The 16,717-nt window shown below is 33.1% G+C and overlaps 1 protein-coding gene across 1 annotated transcript in view; it reads left to right on the top strand.

Moving 5' to 3' along the window:
* LOC125278596 (MAM domain-containing glycosylphosphatidylinositol anchor protein 2-like) overlaps positions 1-16,717 on the top strand; it is a 188,478-nt gene that overhangs the window by 104,461 nt on the left and 67,300 nt on the right. The window contains exon 7 of the mRNA XM_048207883.1: positions 6,229-6,558. Within this exon, the coding sequence (XP_048063840.1) occupies positions 6,229-6,558 (330 nt within the window). The remainder of the gene's footprint in view (positions 1-6,228; positions 6,559-16,717) is intronic.

Here is a 16,717-nt window from a genome sequence, read left to right as displayed (position 1 = left end):
TAGGACTGTGTTTCTCAGGAAAGTGCTGCGACGGTAGAATCAAAGCTTGATGATCTGATAAAGTACAGCTCTGAAGGTCACAGTGTCACTGTCATCAGAGTCAAATACGACTCGCGTTGTTGATTTTGAGTCTGCGACATTTGTATTATCTCGTCCGGCGGAGAAAAGCCCTGATCAGTGTCACGGGCGTCTTTTGTGGCCGTTATCTGATTTGAAAAGGTCACCGTTGCTCGTGTTTTTCAGCTCAGCAGGGTGAGAAATTAACACGCGCCAGCAGCCAAACGCAGGTAATTGTGCTCTAACTGCCGGTGACTCGAGCGGGTGACCCTCACACTGACCTTTCACATGTTCAGTGCAGTGACTTGATGAAGTGCGTTTGATGATATTTAGAGCAACTGGTTAGCATCACTCTTCACATGCATTCAGTCACTTAAAGAGGAACTTCTGTTGCCTGTGCTGCTGTTTTCCTGCTTGAAAGAGCTTTAAAGCTACAACCATCAAACTTACAAACAAACAGACAAGCAATAGGCTATCAACATGCTAAAACATGCTAGCAAACATGCTAATTCATGCTAGAAATGTATTAAATCATGTTAGCAACATGTTAAATCATATCAACAACATATTAGCAAAACATGCTAAATCATGCTAACGACGTGTTAATCATGCTTACAACACGCTAATTCATGATAACAAAGTGATAATCACACTAGCAATAGGCTAGCAACATGCTAAAACATGTTAGCAATGTGTTAAATCATGTCAACAACATGTTAAATAATGGTAGAAAAATGCTAGCAGCATGCTAATTAATGCTAACAATGTGCTAAACCTGTTAGCAACATGTTAAATGATGTGTTAGTCATGCTAACAACATGTTAATCACAATAGCAATAGGTTAGCAAATTGTTAAAACATGCTAGCAATGTGCCAAATCAAGCTCGCAATGTATTAAATCATGTTAGTTACATGTTAAATCATGTCAGCAATATATTAACAACATGCTAAATAATGTTAGTAACATGCTAGCAAATATGCTAATCCATGCTACCAATGTGCTAAATATGTTAACAATGTACCAATTCAAGATAGCAATGTATTATATCATGTTAGCAACATGTTAAATCATGTCAACAACATATTAACAACATGCGAAATCATGCTAGCGACGTGTTAATCATGTTAACAAGGTGCTAATTCATGATAACCACACTAGCAATAGGCTAGCAACATGCTAAAACATCCTAGCAATGTGTTAAATCATGTCAACACCATGTTAAATAATGTTAGAAACATGCTAGCAGCATGGTAATTTATGCTAGCAATGTGCTTAACCTGTTAGCAACATGTTAAATGAAGTGTTAATCTTGCTAACAACATGCTAATTCATGCTAACAAAGTGTTAATCACAATAGCAATAGGTTAGCAACTTTTTAAAACATGCTAACAATGTGCCAAATCAAGCTAGCAATGTATTAAATCATGTTAGTTACATGTTAATTCATGTCAGCAATATATTAACAACATGCTAAATAATGTTAGTAACATGCTAGCAAATATGCTAATCCATGTTACCAATGTGTTAAACATGTTAACAATGTACCAATTCAAGCTAGCAATGTATTATATCATGTTAGCAACATGTTAAATCATGTCAACAACATATTAACAACATGCTAAATCATGCTAGCAACAATTAAATCATGCTACCAATATGCTAATCCATGCTAACAAAGTGACGATCACACTAGCAATAGGCTAGCAAATTTGCTTAAACATGTTAGCAATGTGTTAAATCATACCAACAATGTGCTAAATAATGCTAGAAACATGTTAGCAATGTGCTAATAAATGCTAGCAATGTGTTAAACATGTTAGCAATGTACCAATTCAAGCTAGCAATGTATTAAATCTTGTTAGCAACATGTTAAATCATGTCAACAACATATTAGCAAAACATGCTAAATCATGCTACCGACATGTTAATCATGCTAACAAAATGATCATTAATGCTAACAAAGTGTGAATCACACTAGCAATAGGCTATACATTTGCTAAAACATGCTAGCAATGTGCTAAATAATGTTAGTAACATGCTAACAACATGCTAATCTATGTTAACAATGTATTAAACATGTTAACAATTTATTAGATCATGTTAGCAACATGTTAAATCATGTCAACAACATATTAGCAAAATGCTAATTCATGTTAGCAACATTTAAATCATGCTACTAATATGCTAATCCATGCTAACAAAGTGATGATCACACTAGCAATAGGCTAGCAACTTGCTTAAACATGTTAGCAATGTGTTAAATAATGCCAGCAATGTGTTAAATAATGCTAGAAACGTGTCGATTAATGTGTCGATTCAAGTTAGCAATGTGTTACAACATGTCAGTAACATGCTAAATCATGCTAGCGATGTGTTAATAATGCTAACAACATGCAAATTCATGCTAACAAAGTGTTAATAACACTAGCAATAGGCTAGCAACTTGCTAAAACGTGCTAGCAATCTGGTAAATAATGATAGAAACATGTTAGCAATGTGTTAATTCATGCTAGCAATGTGCCAAAGCAACCTAGCAATGTATTAAATCATGTTAACAACATGTTAAATCATGTCAGCAATATATGAACAAAATGCTAAATAATGTTAGTAACATGCTAGCAAACATGCTAATCCATGCTAGCAATGTGCTAAACATGAATACCAATTTAAAATAGCAATGTATTAAATCTTGTTAGCAAAGTGTTAAATCAAGTCAACAACATATAAGCAACATGTTAAATCATGCTAACAGAATGTTAATAATGCTAGCAACATGCTAATTCATGCTAACAAAGTGTTAATCACACTAGCAATAGGCTAGCAACGTGCTAAAACATGCTAGCAATGTGCTAAATAATGATAGAAACATGTTAGCAATGTGTTCATTCATGTTAGCAATGTACCAAATTAAGATAGCAATGTATCAAATCTTGTTTGCAACGTGTTAAATCATGTCAACAACATATTAAAAACATTCTAGCATCGTGCTAAATAATGTTAGAAACATGCTAGCAAACATGCTAATCCATGCTAGCAACCACCTTCACAGGTGAAATGCATTAATCTGAAATCAAAAGCTCAGGTGATTCATATCTAAACAAATTCACATTATGATACACTAAAGATTCTAATCTTCGAAAACAGAGTTCAGATCGAATCATTTGAACCTGTCTCCTGTCGTGCATAAAACAACGTCAATGTCGTTTCACACGTTTTGCATCTGTGTTCAGCTTGAGTCTGATCACATGACGGCATTCCGGCCGCGGGTCGACGTGATGAAAACACGCACCAGCCGTCAGCCGCGGCGCAAGGTGACAATGACGTGCGACGGGGGAGCTGGATCTCGTAAAATTGCTGCTGTGTCTCTCCCTCCATGATTCTCTTTTCAATTTCCTGTATTTGAGTCTGACAGGCTGCTTTTGTTTCAGTTTTCCTCATGTTTTTCACGTCCTCCTCCTCATTTTAGCCTGATAATGTCATGCAGGAAAAGATAAAAAGATTCCGCCGCTCTGACTGCTCTTTTGTTTGCAAGATAAAATTCAGCCATCTGAATGCCGTAAACGGTCTGCATGCGAAATGAATCTAGATGTGTATCTGAAACACTGGCGCAGCTTCAGAACCGACAGAGGACGAATCTTCTGATTAGACGCTTAAAATGCTCCTTTTCTGCTTCTGTAGCCGTTTATTTTTTTCCTGGCTTTTGGTAACACTTTACTTGAAGCCTTCATAATGTACGTTATAATGCATTATATCTTTTCATAAATAAGTGTATGGAGATCGTTGAGCTGCAATATTATTTTTCAGCCTCGGTGCATTTTAACAGAAGATTATGTAGAGAAACATTTATGCCTTTAAAGCAGTGGTTCCCAAACTGGGGTACGTGAGGTGACAAACAAAATGCTGAGTAGTTCATTTAATTCTACATTACAATAATATTAAAACGGAGCATGTATTTCTAACTGCCAAAATGCCGTAAATCCAGCACATTTAATCAGATTACCTCATCATTTGCAGTCAGAAATGACTGTATCCTCACAAGCAGCATGCATATGATAGATTGCGTTCAGAATCTGCTGCCTTAAATCGCGCTAAATTACTGTCGTTCTCGACAATGCACCTTTGTAAAAGTGGGGATTTAACACTTACTCGCATGAAGAACAAATATAGACACAGATAATGAATTAAGACTCAAACGTTCTCCGATACAAAAACATTCCTTGTGTGAGTTCTTGTATTTAATGATGATAACGAGCAAGAATGCAATCATTCCCAAATATCCACATGACTGCAAACGTGACATTATTATACAACAGGTCATTTTAAACACAGTACTGTCAGTATTTACTCTATTTTGCAATGAAATAATAGTTCTAACGAAAACCACAGCAGAACTTCAACACACGTCTGTGTTTCGCAAACAATTCTGCGGCTTTGAACGAATCGTGAGAGTCAATGATTCAGTGATTCAATGATTCATTCACAGCCACTTGCTTCATTTCTGTATGAATGACTCGATGATTCACTCATAAAAACAGTGACTTGCTGCCACCTACTGGCAGTTTTAGTTTAATATTTAAAAGTTTAACTTAGTTTTACCATCATTGCATATTTCTCTACTGAACATTCAGTTATTCATAAAGGTAAAAATTAGCACTGGAAAATCAATTTAGGGGGCAAATATTGTCCCTTAATGTTAAAGGTCGCACTGACTGCAGTTGAAGTGGAAGAGAGGGGGTATGCAGAAGGATGGTAATGCACGCTATAAAGTTTGGGAACCACTGCTTTAGAGGAACGTCACTGATAAATCAATCACAATAAGAGCAGGAACATGAATTAAGAAGGTAAATGTGTGTGTTTTTGCTGTAAACGAGTGTGTCATCACATCGTCCAGCGGTGAAACTGTGCCAGTGTCGCTCTGGACTCTCTGACCTCCCGATCTGAATGTTGATTGCTTTTCAAGTATTTCATTGAAAGTGTTGCAGACGCTGCTATTTCAGGCCTGTTGAAGCATCAGAGCAGCTCGTCGTCACCTTTAGCTGCTCGGTTACAGTCTTGATGTTGTTTTTTGGGCTCTACTAGAACAGGTTGATTATTTTCCTCATTGTTGCAGCTCCTCTCTTCCCAGTCTGTCAGTAACGCTCTGTTTAGTTCCTGTCTCTATGAAGCCCCTCCTTCTGAAAAGCACAATGTGCTCTGATTGGTCGGCTGGAGCAGTGTGTTGTGATTGGTGTTTGGGAAATGTCCCGCCCCTTACCATAACCGCCAGTTACTAACTAACTCAACCAGGCTCCGCCCCTTTATTCTGCGCATTAATTATTTAAATGAGGAGTATTGTGAGTGTTTGAATAGTAATTTTTGTATTTTCCTTATCATTTTAATTTCAGTTAAAGTTTTATTTAAAGAAAATATGATCTCATTGTTTTTATTAATTTTTCAGTTTTATTAAATTAAGGAAAATGAGAAATGTTGGCTAGTTTTTTCTCTTTTATTTTATTTCAGTTAAAGTTTATTCTATTTCACGTAATTAAAATGTTTTTTATGGGTTTATATACTATTCTGATATTTATTAATATTTTGGATTAGCTTTAATTTTAGATTTAAGTTTTTAAGTGTCGTTTTTATTAGTTTTAGGGTTTTTTAAATATTTGTGTTTAGCTTTAATATGTTTATTTCAGTTTTAATAATTTTATTACTTAAACTTAAACTTATTAATTTTTATATAGTTGCCAAGACAACATTTCTAATTTGGTTTAAGTTTTTTAAATTTAAGTTTTTTATCTTATATTTTGTTATAAAGATGTTATATCATCTATATTTATTATATTATATTATATTATATTATATTTACATTTATTTATTTATTTATTTATTTAAATTACTATAAAAGGATTTTTAATAATTTTAGTTTAGATTTTAGTCTTCCTGTAAAGAATTGATAACCTACAATTGTTACCCAGAAATAGTTGAGTTATTTCTACCTGATTTAACCCATAAGAATCAGTTTTGTTGGTATAAATCAGTGTATTTTGGTTGATTCAGTGATGTTGAATAATATTTTACACTAAACCAGTTCATTTTGATGTCAGTTAAACGGTTAAAGTCGTGCGGTTTGTAGGTTGTTTAGAGTGTTTCTCGTTCTAGCTGACACTTTCTCATCTGTGTGGTTCCAGCATTGAAGAAGGGTCGTTTCTGGATCACCCCTGACCCGTACCACAACGACGACAACATCCAGATCGGCCGCGAGGTGAAGATCTCCTGCCAGGTCGAAGCCACGCCGCCCGAGGAGCTCCAGTTCAGCTGGCTGAAGAACGGCCGGGCCTTACGCAGCTCCGAACGGATGGTCATCACCCAGACCGATCCCGACATCTCGCCCGGAACCACCAATCTGGACATCATCGACCTCAAGTTCACAGACTTCGGCACGTACACCTGCGTGGCGTCGCTGCGAGGCGGCGGGATCCCCGAGATCAGCATCGACGTCAACATCTCGTCCACCACTGGTGAGTCTCAGACCCGTCCTGCTTTACAGCCGTTCACACACACACATGACCAGCAGCCGTTCACACACACGTCGATACATGTACAGCGTTACATGAAAGCGATCCGTGCATCTGTTTTTTATTTTGTAATTTGAGGAGAAACAAGTGACAGTTCTGGCTCTTCTTTCGACACTGTTTCTGGCGATTAAAGAACCTTTCAGTGAAAACTTCTTAAAAGAACCATGTTTTTCTACATTTTAATAATCTAAAGACCCTTTTTCCACTATAATGAACCTTTTGTGGTTCCATGGATGTTAAAGGTTCTTCATGCAAAATAAAGAACCTTTGCTTTTAAGAGTGTAAAACTGTCAAGATTTAAGTTATTTAATTAATGCTATCTTAAAGTATGTGTTGGGGGCTGGCTTTTTCCTGATATAATATATATAGATATTTTTTTATAATGAACCAAGCTAAATTGCAACTGAACTGCATTTTAATGTATGGAAAACAGCGGAATTGACTTTATGATGACATTGGAAAAACTTGTTATTTTCGCTACAAAAGTTCTAAAAAAAAAGGTTGTGAAATCAATTGCATTATATTTTTTGTGGAAACTTTGATACACTACCATTCAAAAGTTTTGGGGTAACAATACTTTTATTCATCAAATTTAATTCTATTTGAAATAAATGCTGTTCTTTTGAACTTTCTGTTCCTCACAGAATCCTGAAAAATAAAATGTTTCACAGTTTCCACAAAAATATGAACTGTTTTCAACATTGATAATAATCATAAATGTTTCTTGAGCAGCAAATCATCATATTAGAATGATTTCTGAAGGATCATGTGACTCTGAAAATTCATCTTTGATCACAGGAATAAATTACACTTTACTATATATTCACATAGAAAACAGCTGATTTACACTGTAATAATATTTCACAATTTTTACTGTATTTTTGATCAAATAAATACAGCTTTGGTGAGCAGAAGAGACTTCTTTCAGAAACATCTTATTTATTCCAAACTTTTGACAGGTAATGTATAATAAAAATGTAAGTTTTCACTGTTATAATTACTGCAATGTCTTGAAGCCCAATTATAAACTTTTGAATTATGAACCGAAGTGAGAACATGCATTATTAATGCCTTTACCTTTATCACTATTGCAGAATATTAAGAATATTTATAAGTCCTGCATGGATTCAGTCTTTCAGGTATCTTAGGTTGTTCTCCGTTTGCAGATTTTCACAGAAAGCTGACGCTGATGCAATGCATATTTTAGTAAATGCTGAAACGGTGAGAGCAGCACATAAACCGCAGAGCTGATCGTAATCGTGTCATAAACATCATTAGCGCACCTGTAAAAGCTTTAATGAGGCCAGACGTGCAGCGGGTCGTACATCATGTGATCGTACGCAGAGAAATGAGCTCCTGCCTCTGTGATCAGGGTTGATCAATGCGCTTCCATCTCTCGGTCGCGTGTCATTTTTCATCATCATCCCACCGTCTCAGAGCAGCGGGACGCTGACCGGATCGATACCGGACCCGCCCTCGGTCGTCAGGACGTCCAGCCACTGACATCCCTCATGATGTCGTACGATACTCTAATGTATTCAGACTGACGTTCACTGTCAGACTTTACAGGTCTCAGAAACTCTCATGAACACATCGGTCATTCTCAGCATACAGCTGGAAAATGTTTGTTTGATTTATTTTATTTTTGTTATGTATTTATACATTTATAATAGAATTGTTTTATTAATTCATTATAAAATAACATTTCATTCATTCATAATATAATTTTTCATTCATTCATTCATTCATAGAATTTATTTATTTATTAATTAATTAATTCATAATATAATTATATTTTTTATTCATTTATTAATCAATTTATAATATAATTTTATTTATTTGTTTTTATTTATTTATTTTATATTTATATTTTCTGTTTTTCATTCGTTTATAATACATTTCATTAATTCATAATAGAATTAAAATTTATTTGTATGTATTCATTCATGAATTTGTAACAATTTATTTATTAATTCATAATAGATTTAAATTTATTTATTTATTTATTTTATTTATAATATAATTTTATTTATTTTTATTTATTAATTCATTCATAACAGAATTTTATGTATTCATTCATTCATAATAGAATTAATTTTTATTTATTCATTTATTCATTCATTTTATAATTGACTTGTTTTAGTAATTTATTCATTCATAATAGAATTGAATGCATTCATTCATCCATTTATAATAGTTTTATTTATTTGTTTTATTTTTTCTATTTTTAATTAATTTAGAATATAATTAATTTATTTATGAATTCATTCATTCATAATAGAATTCAAATTTATTTGTTATGTATTCATTCATTCATTTGTAACAGAATTGTATTTATTAGAATTAATAAATAGAATTAAAATTTTATTTATTCATTTATTTATTCATAATAGAATCTACATTTTATTTATTTATTCATTCATTTATAATAGAGTTTTATTTATTATTTTTTATTTATTTTTATTTTTCATTGATTTATAATAAAATTAACTTGTTTATTAATTTATAATAGAATTTTATTTTTTATTCATTCATAACAGAATTTTATTCATTCATTCATTCATTCATAATAGATTAAATTTTTTATTCATTCATTTATTCATTCATTTTTATAATAGAATTGTGTTTGAATAGAATTAATCCATTAATTTTATCCATTTATTTTTTCATTCATTAATTCATGATTAAAATGAGTTATAATTTGTTATAATTATAATTGATAAAAATTAATACATTTTTATTGATTTATTGATTTATTAATTCATAATAGATTTAATTTTTTTTTTTTTTATAATGTAATTTTATTTATTTATTTTTTGTTTAGTTTTATTTATTAATTCATTCATAACAGAATTTTATGTATTCATTCATTCATTCATTCATAATAGAATTGAATTTATTAATTCATCCATTTATAATAGTTTTATTTATTTGTTTTTTTTTTCTATTTTTAATTAATTTATAATATAATTTATTTATTTATGAATTCATTATTTCATAATAGAATTCAGATTTGTTATGTATTCATTCATTCATTCATTTATAACAGAATTTTATTTATATATTTATTTATTCATTCATAATAGAATTTAAATTTTATTTATTCATTTATTTATTCATAATAGAATCTAAATTGTATTTATTCATTCATTTATAATACAATTTTATTTATTTATTTATTATGTTTTATTTATTTTTATTTTTCATTGATTTATAATAAAATTCATTTGTTTATTAATTTATAATAGAATTTTATTTTTTATTCATTCATAACAGAATTTTATGTATTCATTCATTCATTCATTCATAATAGATTAAATTTTTTATTTATTCATTTATTCATTCATTTTTATAATAGAATTGCATTTGAATAGAATTCATCCATTAAAAGAATATAATTTGTTTATTTTTTCATTCATTAATTCATGATTAAAAAAATTCATTCATTTATTTAATTTTTATTGATTTATTGATTTATTAATTCATTTTTATAATAGAATTGTGTTTTACCTGGCTGATTCCCGAACTATCAGTCACATTCCTAAGTATTTTCGACGGCTCTCAGCCGTGTGAGGAACACACTAGCGTCTGCTCATCGTCTGCGTCGCAGCGCTCATAAACCACACCTGAGGATTTGATTAGAGAATTCACCTTGACTTCAGCTTTGAACCGCATCCATTAGTCTTTTTTACTCAGTCGGAGTTAATTGCATTGATTAGCGTCCGCGGCTTCGGCTCTGCGCATCAAACATTAAGGCTTTTATCCGACTTCCTTCATGATTAGTAGAAGATGATCCTCTGATAATCCTGCGCAGTAAAACAATGCGATCAGTCACACCTGAGCCGAGATCACGTGAACATTCATCACAGCGCACACTTACTGCGTTCAGACGGAGAAGAACAACAATTAAAATGTCTTTTGATGATTGGATGAGGCTTTGAATATGTCATTTGCGCAGATGAAAGAGTCTATTGTGTTAATGGAAGATGAATCTGGGTCATCTCCACTTCTCCTGGATCCGCACTGGGATTGGTTCATGAGTAAATGTGTGTTATATATGTCTTTTCTTTTTTGGGATGCAACATTTGCTTGTTGTTTTTAGTTGTTGGTCTGATATAGGGCTGGGTGATGTATCAGACATTTGTGCTATATATAGCTTATCATCTCGACTATATCAAATTAAGCTGCATTGCAATACTTTTAATGCATTTTTAATTTGGCCATTCATATTTCTTAAGGCCTCGGCAGAAGGTCTTCTTCATGTTCGTTTTGTGACGTCAACGATAAGGAAAGTCATTAGAGTGAGTTGAATGTCAGCTGGGGCGAGTTATTACATTCTGATGAAAGATTATCAGTGAATTAAGAACAATAAGAGAGCAAATTCAGTAAATTTAGTTCATTTCTTCATTCATTCATTCATTTATTCATAATAGACTATAATTTGTTTGTTTGTTCATTCATAATATTATTGAACTGTATTTATTTATAATTCAAATTTATTCAAAAGCTTTCACTTTATTTATTTATTTATTTATTTATTCATTTATAATATAATTTAATTGTATTCATTTATAATTTAATTTTATTTCATATTTATTTTTTATTTTTATTTATTCATTCATGTATAATAGTATTTATTTATTCATTCTGTTATTTATTTATAATATAATTTAATTGATTTAATTATAACTAAATTTTTATTTCATATTTATTTTTCACTTTATTTATTCATTCATTCATTTATTTATAGTAAAATTTAATTGTATCCATTTTTGTTTTTTATTCATAATATAATTACATTATTTTATCCTTTTTATTTTTTATTTCATATTTCTTTTTATTTATTTATTTATTTATTTATGTAATTATTTATTTATTTATTCATGTATTTATTTATTCTTTCATAATATAATTAAATTATTTTTTTCTATTTATTTTTACTTTATTTATTCATTCATTCATTCATTCATGTATTTATTTATTTACTCGTAATATAATTAAATTATTTTTTCCATTTTTTTTTTACTTTATTTATTCATTCATGTATTTATTTATTTATTCGTAATATAATTAATATTTTTTTCCTATTTATTTTTTATTTCCTATTTATTTATTTATTTATTTATTATTTCTAAAGTCCACAGCATTAGGTCAGTTTCATTTTCAATTTTAGGTGATCCCAACTGAAGAAAAGGAAATTCATTAGAGTGCTGATTGGCTGTGGGCAGCTGTGGGCGTGTCCTGTGACGAGGCCGTGTCGTTGTGGCGCGTGTGAAGCAGCTGATTGGCCGTGGGTGGCTGTGGGCATGTCCTGCAACGAGGTGTGTGTCGTTGCCCGTCAGCTGCTCTCAGGATTAGCCGCTCCGAGCCGCTGCAGAGCTTCTGAAGGACCAATTAGAGCTCTTAATAAAAGCATTTAGAGGAGATTACGCTGCACATTTGCCAGGGATTCATGCTGTGGAATGTTTGGACTGAGAATGAGCCCAGAACATTCACCGTTTGAACACAGCAGAGCCAACCGCACCTTTCCAACAGAGGATGAGAAAGAGAGAGAGACGCGTACTAAAGCAGACCTTTTCCACAGAAAAACTGCCAAATCTGGAAGTGATCTGCACGTTTCAAGCACTGAAAAGGTGCTTCTGCTCTGGAACATCAAATCAAATGTATTTATATAGTGCTTTTCACAATGCACAAGCATTTTAGCAGCGCTGGGCAATAATTATCACATTTTTTGACGATGCAAGCAATAAAGTAGTTAAGATTTCCTACAAACCCGATTCCAAAAAAGTTGGGACACTGTACAAATTGTGAATAAAAAAGGAATGCAATCATTTATAAATCTCATAATCTTATATTTTATTCACAATAGAATACAGATAACATATCAGATGTTGAAAGTGAGACATTTTGAAATGTCATGCCAAATATTGGCTCATTTTGGATTTCATGAGAGCTACACATTCCAAAAAAGTTGGGACAGGTAGCAATAAGAGGCCGGAAAAGTTAAATGTACATATAAGGAACAGCTGGAGGACCAATTTGCAACTTATTAGGTCAATTGGCAACATGATTGGGTATAAAAAGAGCCTCTCAGAGTGGCAGTGTCTCTCAGAAGTCAAGATGGGCAGAGGATCACCAATTCCCCCAATGCTGCGGCCAAAAACAGTGGAGCAATATCAGAAAGGAGTTTCTCAGAGAAAAATCACAAAGAGTTTGAAGTTATCATCATCTACAGTGCATAATATAATCCAAAGATTAAGAGAATCTGGAACAATCTCTGTGCGTAAGGGTCAAGGCCGGAAAACCATACTGGATGCCCGTGATCTTCGGGCCCTTAGACGGCACTGCATCACATACAGGAATGCTACTGTAATGGAAATCACAACATGGGCTCAGGAATACTTCCAGAAAACATTGTCGTGAACACAATCCACCGTGCCATTCGCCGCTGCCGGCTAAAACTCTATAGGTCAAAACAGAAGCCATATCTAAACATGATCCAGAAGCGCAGGCGTTTTCTCTGGGCCAAGGCTCATTTAAAATGGACTGTGGCAAAGTGAAAAACTGTTCTGTGGTCAGACGAATCAAAATTTGAAGTTCTTTTTGGAAAACTGGGACGCCATGTCATCCGGACTAAAGAGGACAAGGACAACCCAAGTTGTTATCAGCGCTCAGTTCAGAAGCCTGCATCTCTGATGGTATGGGGTTGCATGAGTGCGTGTGGCATGGGCAGCTTACACATCTGGAAAGGCACCAGCAATGCTGAAAGGTATATCCAAGTTCTAGAACAACATATGCTCCCATCCAGACGTCGTCTCTTTCAGGGAAGACCTTGCATTTTCCAACATGACAATGCCAGACCACATACTGCATCAATTACAACATCATGGCTGCATAGAAGAAGGATCCGGGTACTGAAATGGCCAGCCTGCAGTCCAGATCGTTCACCCATAGAAAACATTTGGAGCATCATAAAGAGGAAGATGCGACAAAGAAGACCTAAGACAGTTGAGCAACTAGAAGCCTGTATTAGACAAGAATGGGACAACATTCCTATTCCTAAACTTGAGCAACTTGTCTCCTCAGTCCCCAGACGTTTGCAGACTGTTATAAAAAGAAGAGGGGATGCCACACAGTGGTAAACATGGCCTTGTCCCAACTTTTTTGAGATGTGTTGATGCCATGAAATTTAAAATCAACTTATTTTTCCCTTAAAATGATACATTTTCTCAGTTTAAACATTTGATATGTCATCTATGTTGTATTCTGAATAAAATATTGAAATTTGAAACTTCCACATCATTGCATTCTGTTCTTATTCACAATTTGTACAGTGTCCCAACTTTTTTGGAATCGGGTTTGTAGATAGTGTGTGTGTGAATGGGCAGCTGTACAACTTTAAATATAGAGCTGTGAGAAAAAAGTCATCTTTTCTTCTCTATTGTGCCGTATATCTGAGAGAAATGTCTTGGCAAACAAGAACAAATGTAGGGCGGGGCTTGATTTTGTCTGTGGGGAATTGATTGGATGGTTGTGGTTTGCTATTGGTCGATCTCATGTGAGTGACAGGTTGCCCCGCCCTCATCATCAGTTAAGAGAAGAGATGCTGCAAGAGGAAGATATTCTGATTCAAGATTACCAGAACATGAATTTAACACAATAATCATAAATCATTCCGAATAAACACTGCAACATTCCATAAAAACGATTTTGATATCATGGTGACTTTAAGCTGCGCCCCATTCCATAATTTTGGTCACTTCTTACACCAGCCAGTGTTTTTCTCTCTCATTAGGCGCTAGATTCTTTTCTTTATTTGAAATTGCACAGCTAATGGTTTATTCACGAGGAGTGTGCCGAGATTTTCCCCTCTGATAGCAGAAGGATTAAATAATGACGAAGCGTGTGGAATGACGAGCAGCCTCGTTCTCATTCGAAGACGTAAAACGCAATCAATCTTCATTCTGCTCGGCTTTAATGAAGCTGTAGCACGAGCGAGAGAGAGAAAGAGCGAGAGAGAGATGCCGCCGAGCAATTAATCTTTGCATTAGTCGTTACATTTAAATGTGCTGTGATAATGAGGACTCAGAGAGGACGGCTGAGATAGCGGCCCTTGTACACGTTCAATCAACCTTACGTTGTCTTCGTCCTTTAACGTGACTCCTGGCTTTATCAAAGCACCAAATCGAAACTATCAGTTCTCCCTGCTTTGAATTTCTCTTCATTTATCTGCAGAAGCTGCAGAACTGAAACAAAGGAAGCTCTTAATGATCTGGAGCGCCGCTCACAGATCCAGACGCTGATTAGATGCTGCTTTTGCTGGGCAGATAAAAAACTTTGAAAAATATTGTTTGTCCAACAGGCCATAAATGAGCATCTTAACTAGTGCTGAACGTCAGGATTTATTTGCTTGCGGTTACAAGGTTATGAATGTCATATTTTGGTCATTACGTTTCCTAAAGAGAGTGAGTTTTGTCATCTTTCTAGTCTTATGATGTTTAAGTGATTGTTTTATTGAAATTAATCTAAACTTCCTTTGGTACACTGCAAAAAAAACAAAACAAAAAAAAGTATTTTTGTCTTGTTTTCCATTATTTCAATCAAGATTCATTTACTGGAGAAGCAAAATGGCTGAAGATATTAAATCTTGTTTACTGAGAAATTTATCAAAAGTGAGTTTGTGCTTAAAACAAGAACAAATATCTGTCAAAGGGGTCAGAGAAATAATCTTCATTCAAAGGGAAAACAAGATTATTTTTCTGACCCCATTGGTAGATATTTGTTCTTGTTTTAAGCACAAACTCACTTAGTTTTTATGATTTTTTTTTCTCAGAAACTTAAAGTCATTTTGCAGAAACACTGAGGAAGAACATCATTTGTTGCATTTTTTAATTGAAATTGATCTAATTAGAGTGGTTAAGTTCATTTCTGCACAACACTTCAAACTGAATTCATTGTACAATCAAGCAAATGCATAATATCAGTGTCAAAATGAAAAATAATGAGATATTATTCTTACTAAATTGCTCAGTATGTCTTAACTAGTTTTGTTGATGCTAATCAGCTGTGTTTTCAGAGGACTGTTCTTTATTTATAGAAGCGTATTACACACTGATGAGGGAAGTTTTGAATGTTCTTCATGGTAGTTTTAGGATCAGTCTGATCAAAGCCTTAACAAAGTAGCTTTTCAACATTTGGCCTTGAAACAATGTAACAGGCAGCAAACGAGTCAGCTACATTGTTTCAAAAAATGAGTCAGTTACATTGTTTCAAGAAAACGAGTTACATTGTTTAAAAAATGAGTCAGTTACATTGTTTCAAGAAAACGAGTTACATTGTTTAAAAAATGAGTCAGTTACATTGTTTCAAAAATAAGTTACATTGTTTAAAAAAACGAGTTACATTATTTTAAAAAGTCAGTTACATTGTTTAAAAAAATAAGTTACATTGTTTAAAAAAACAAGTTACATTATTTTAAAAAGTCAGTTACATTGTTTCACAAAACAAGTTACGTTGTTTCAAAAAAACGAGTCAGTACATTGTTTAAAAAAACGATATAAGCTATATTGTTTCAAGAAAGCGAGTTACATTGTTTAAAAAAGTCAGTTACATTGTTTCAAAAAATAAGTTACATTGTTTAAAAATACGTGTTACATTGTTTAAAAAAAGTCAGTTACGTTGTTTCAAAAAACGAGTCAGTTACATTGTTTCAAAAAAAGAGTTACATTGTTTAAAAAAAGAGTCAGTTACATTGTTTCAAAAAAACAAGTCAGTTACATTGTTTCAAGGCCAAATGTTCCAAAAGTTACATTGTCACAAAGGCTTTGATCAGACTAGCCCTAAAACGAGTTAGAATTTTGCAGAACACATTTTTTTCCAATTCTTCTAAGTTTTTCCTGTAATCTTCCCCAAATTTGTGTTAAATAATCATAAAAGAAACTGAAAAGTTCTCACAGGTTTTTGATAAGAAACAGAAATGCATTAATGAATTTGATGCAGAGTTATTATAGTTAACTGAAAATCAGTAGCGGCCTTTGCTATGTTTCACACATTTCACTTGAACTATGTTTCACCTTGTAACAGAAGGGGCCCGAAAAAAAGC

This window comes from Megalobrama amblycephala, linkage group LG11 (assembly GCF_018812025.1).
Source record: "Megalobrama amblycephala isolate DHTTF-2021 linkage group LG11, ASM1881202v1, whole genome shotgun sequence".
Lineage (NCBI taxonomy): Eukaryota > Metazoa > Chordata > Actinopteri > Cypriniformes > Xenocyprididae > Megalobrama > Megalobrama amblycephala.
This window is presented reverse-complemented; position numbering and strand designations above follow the sequence as displayed.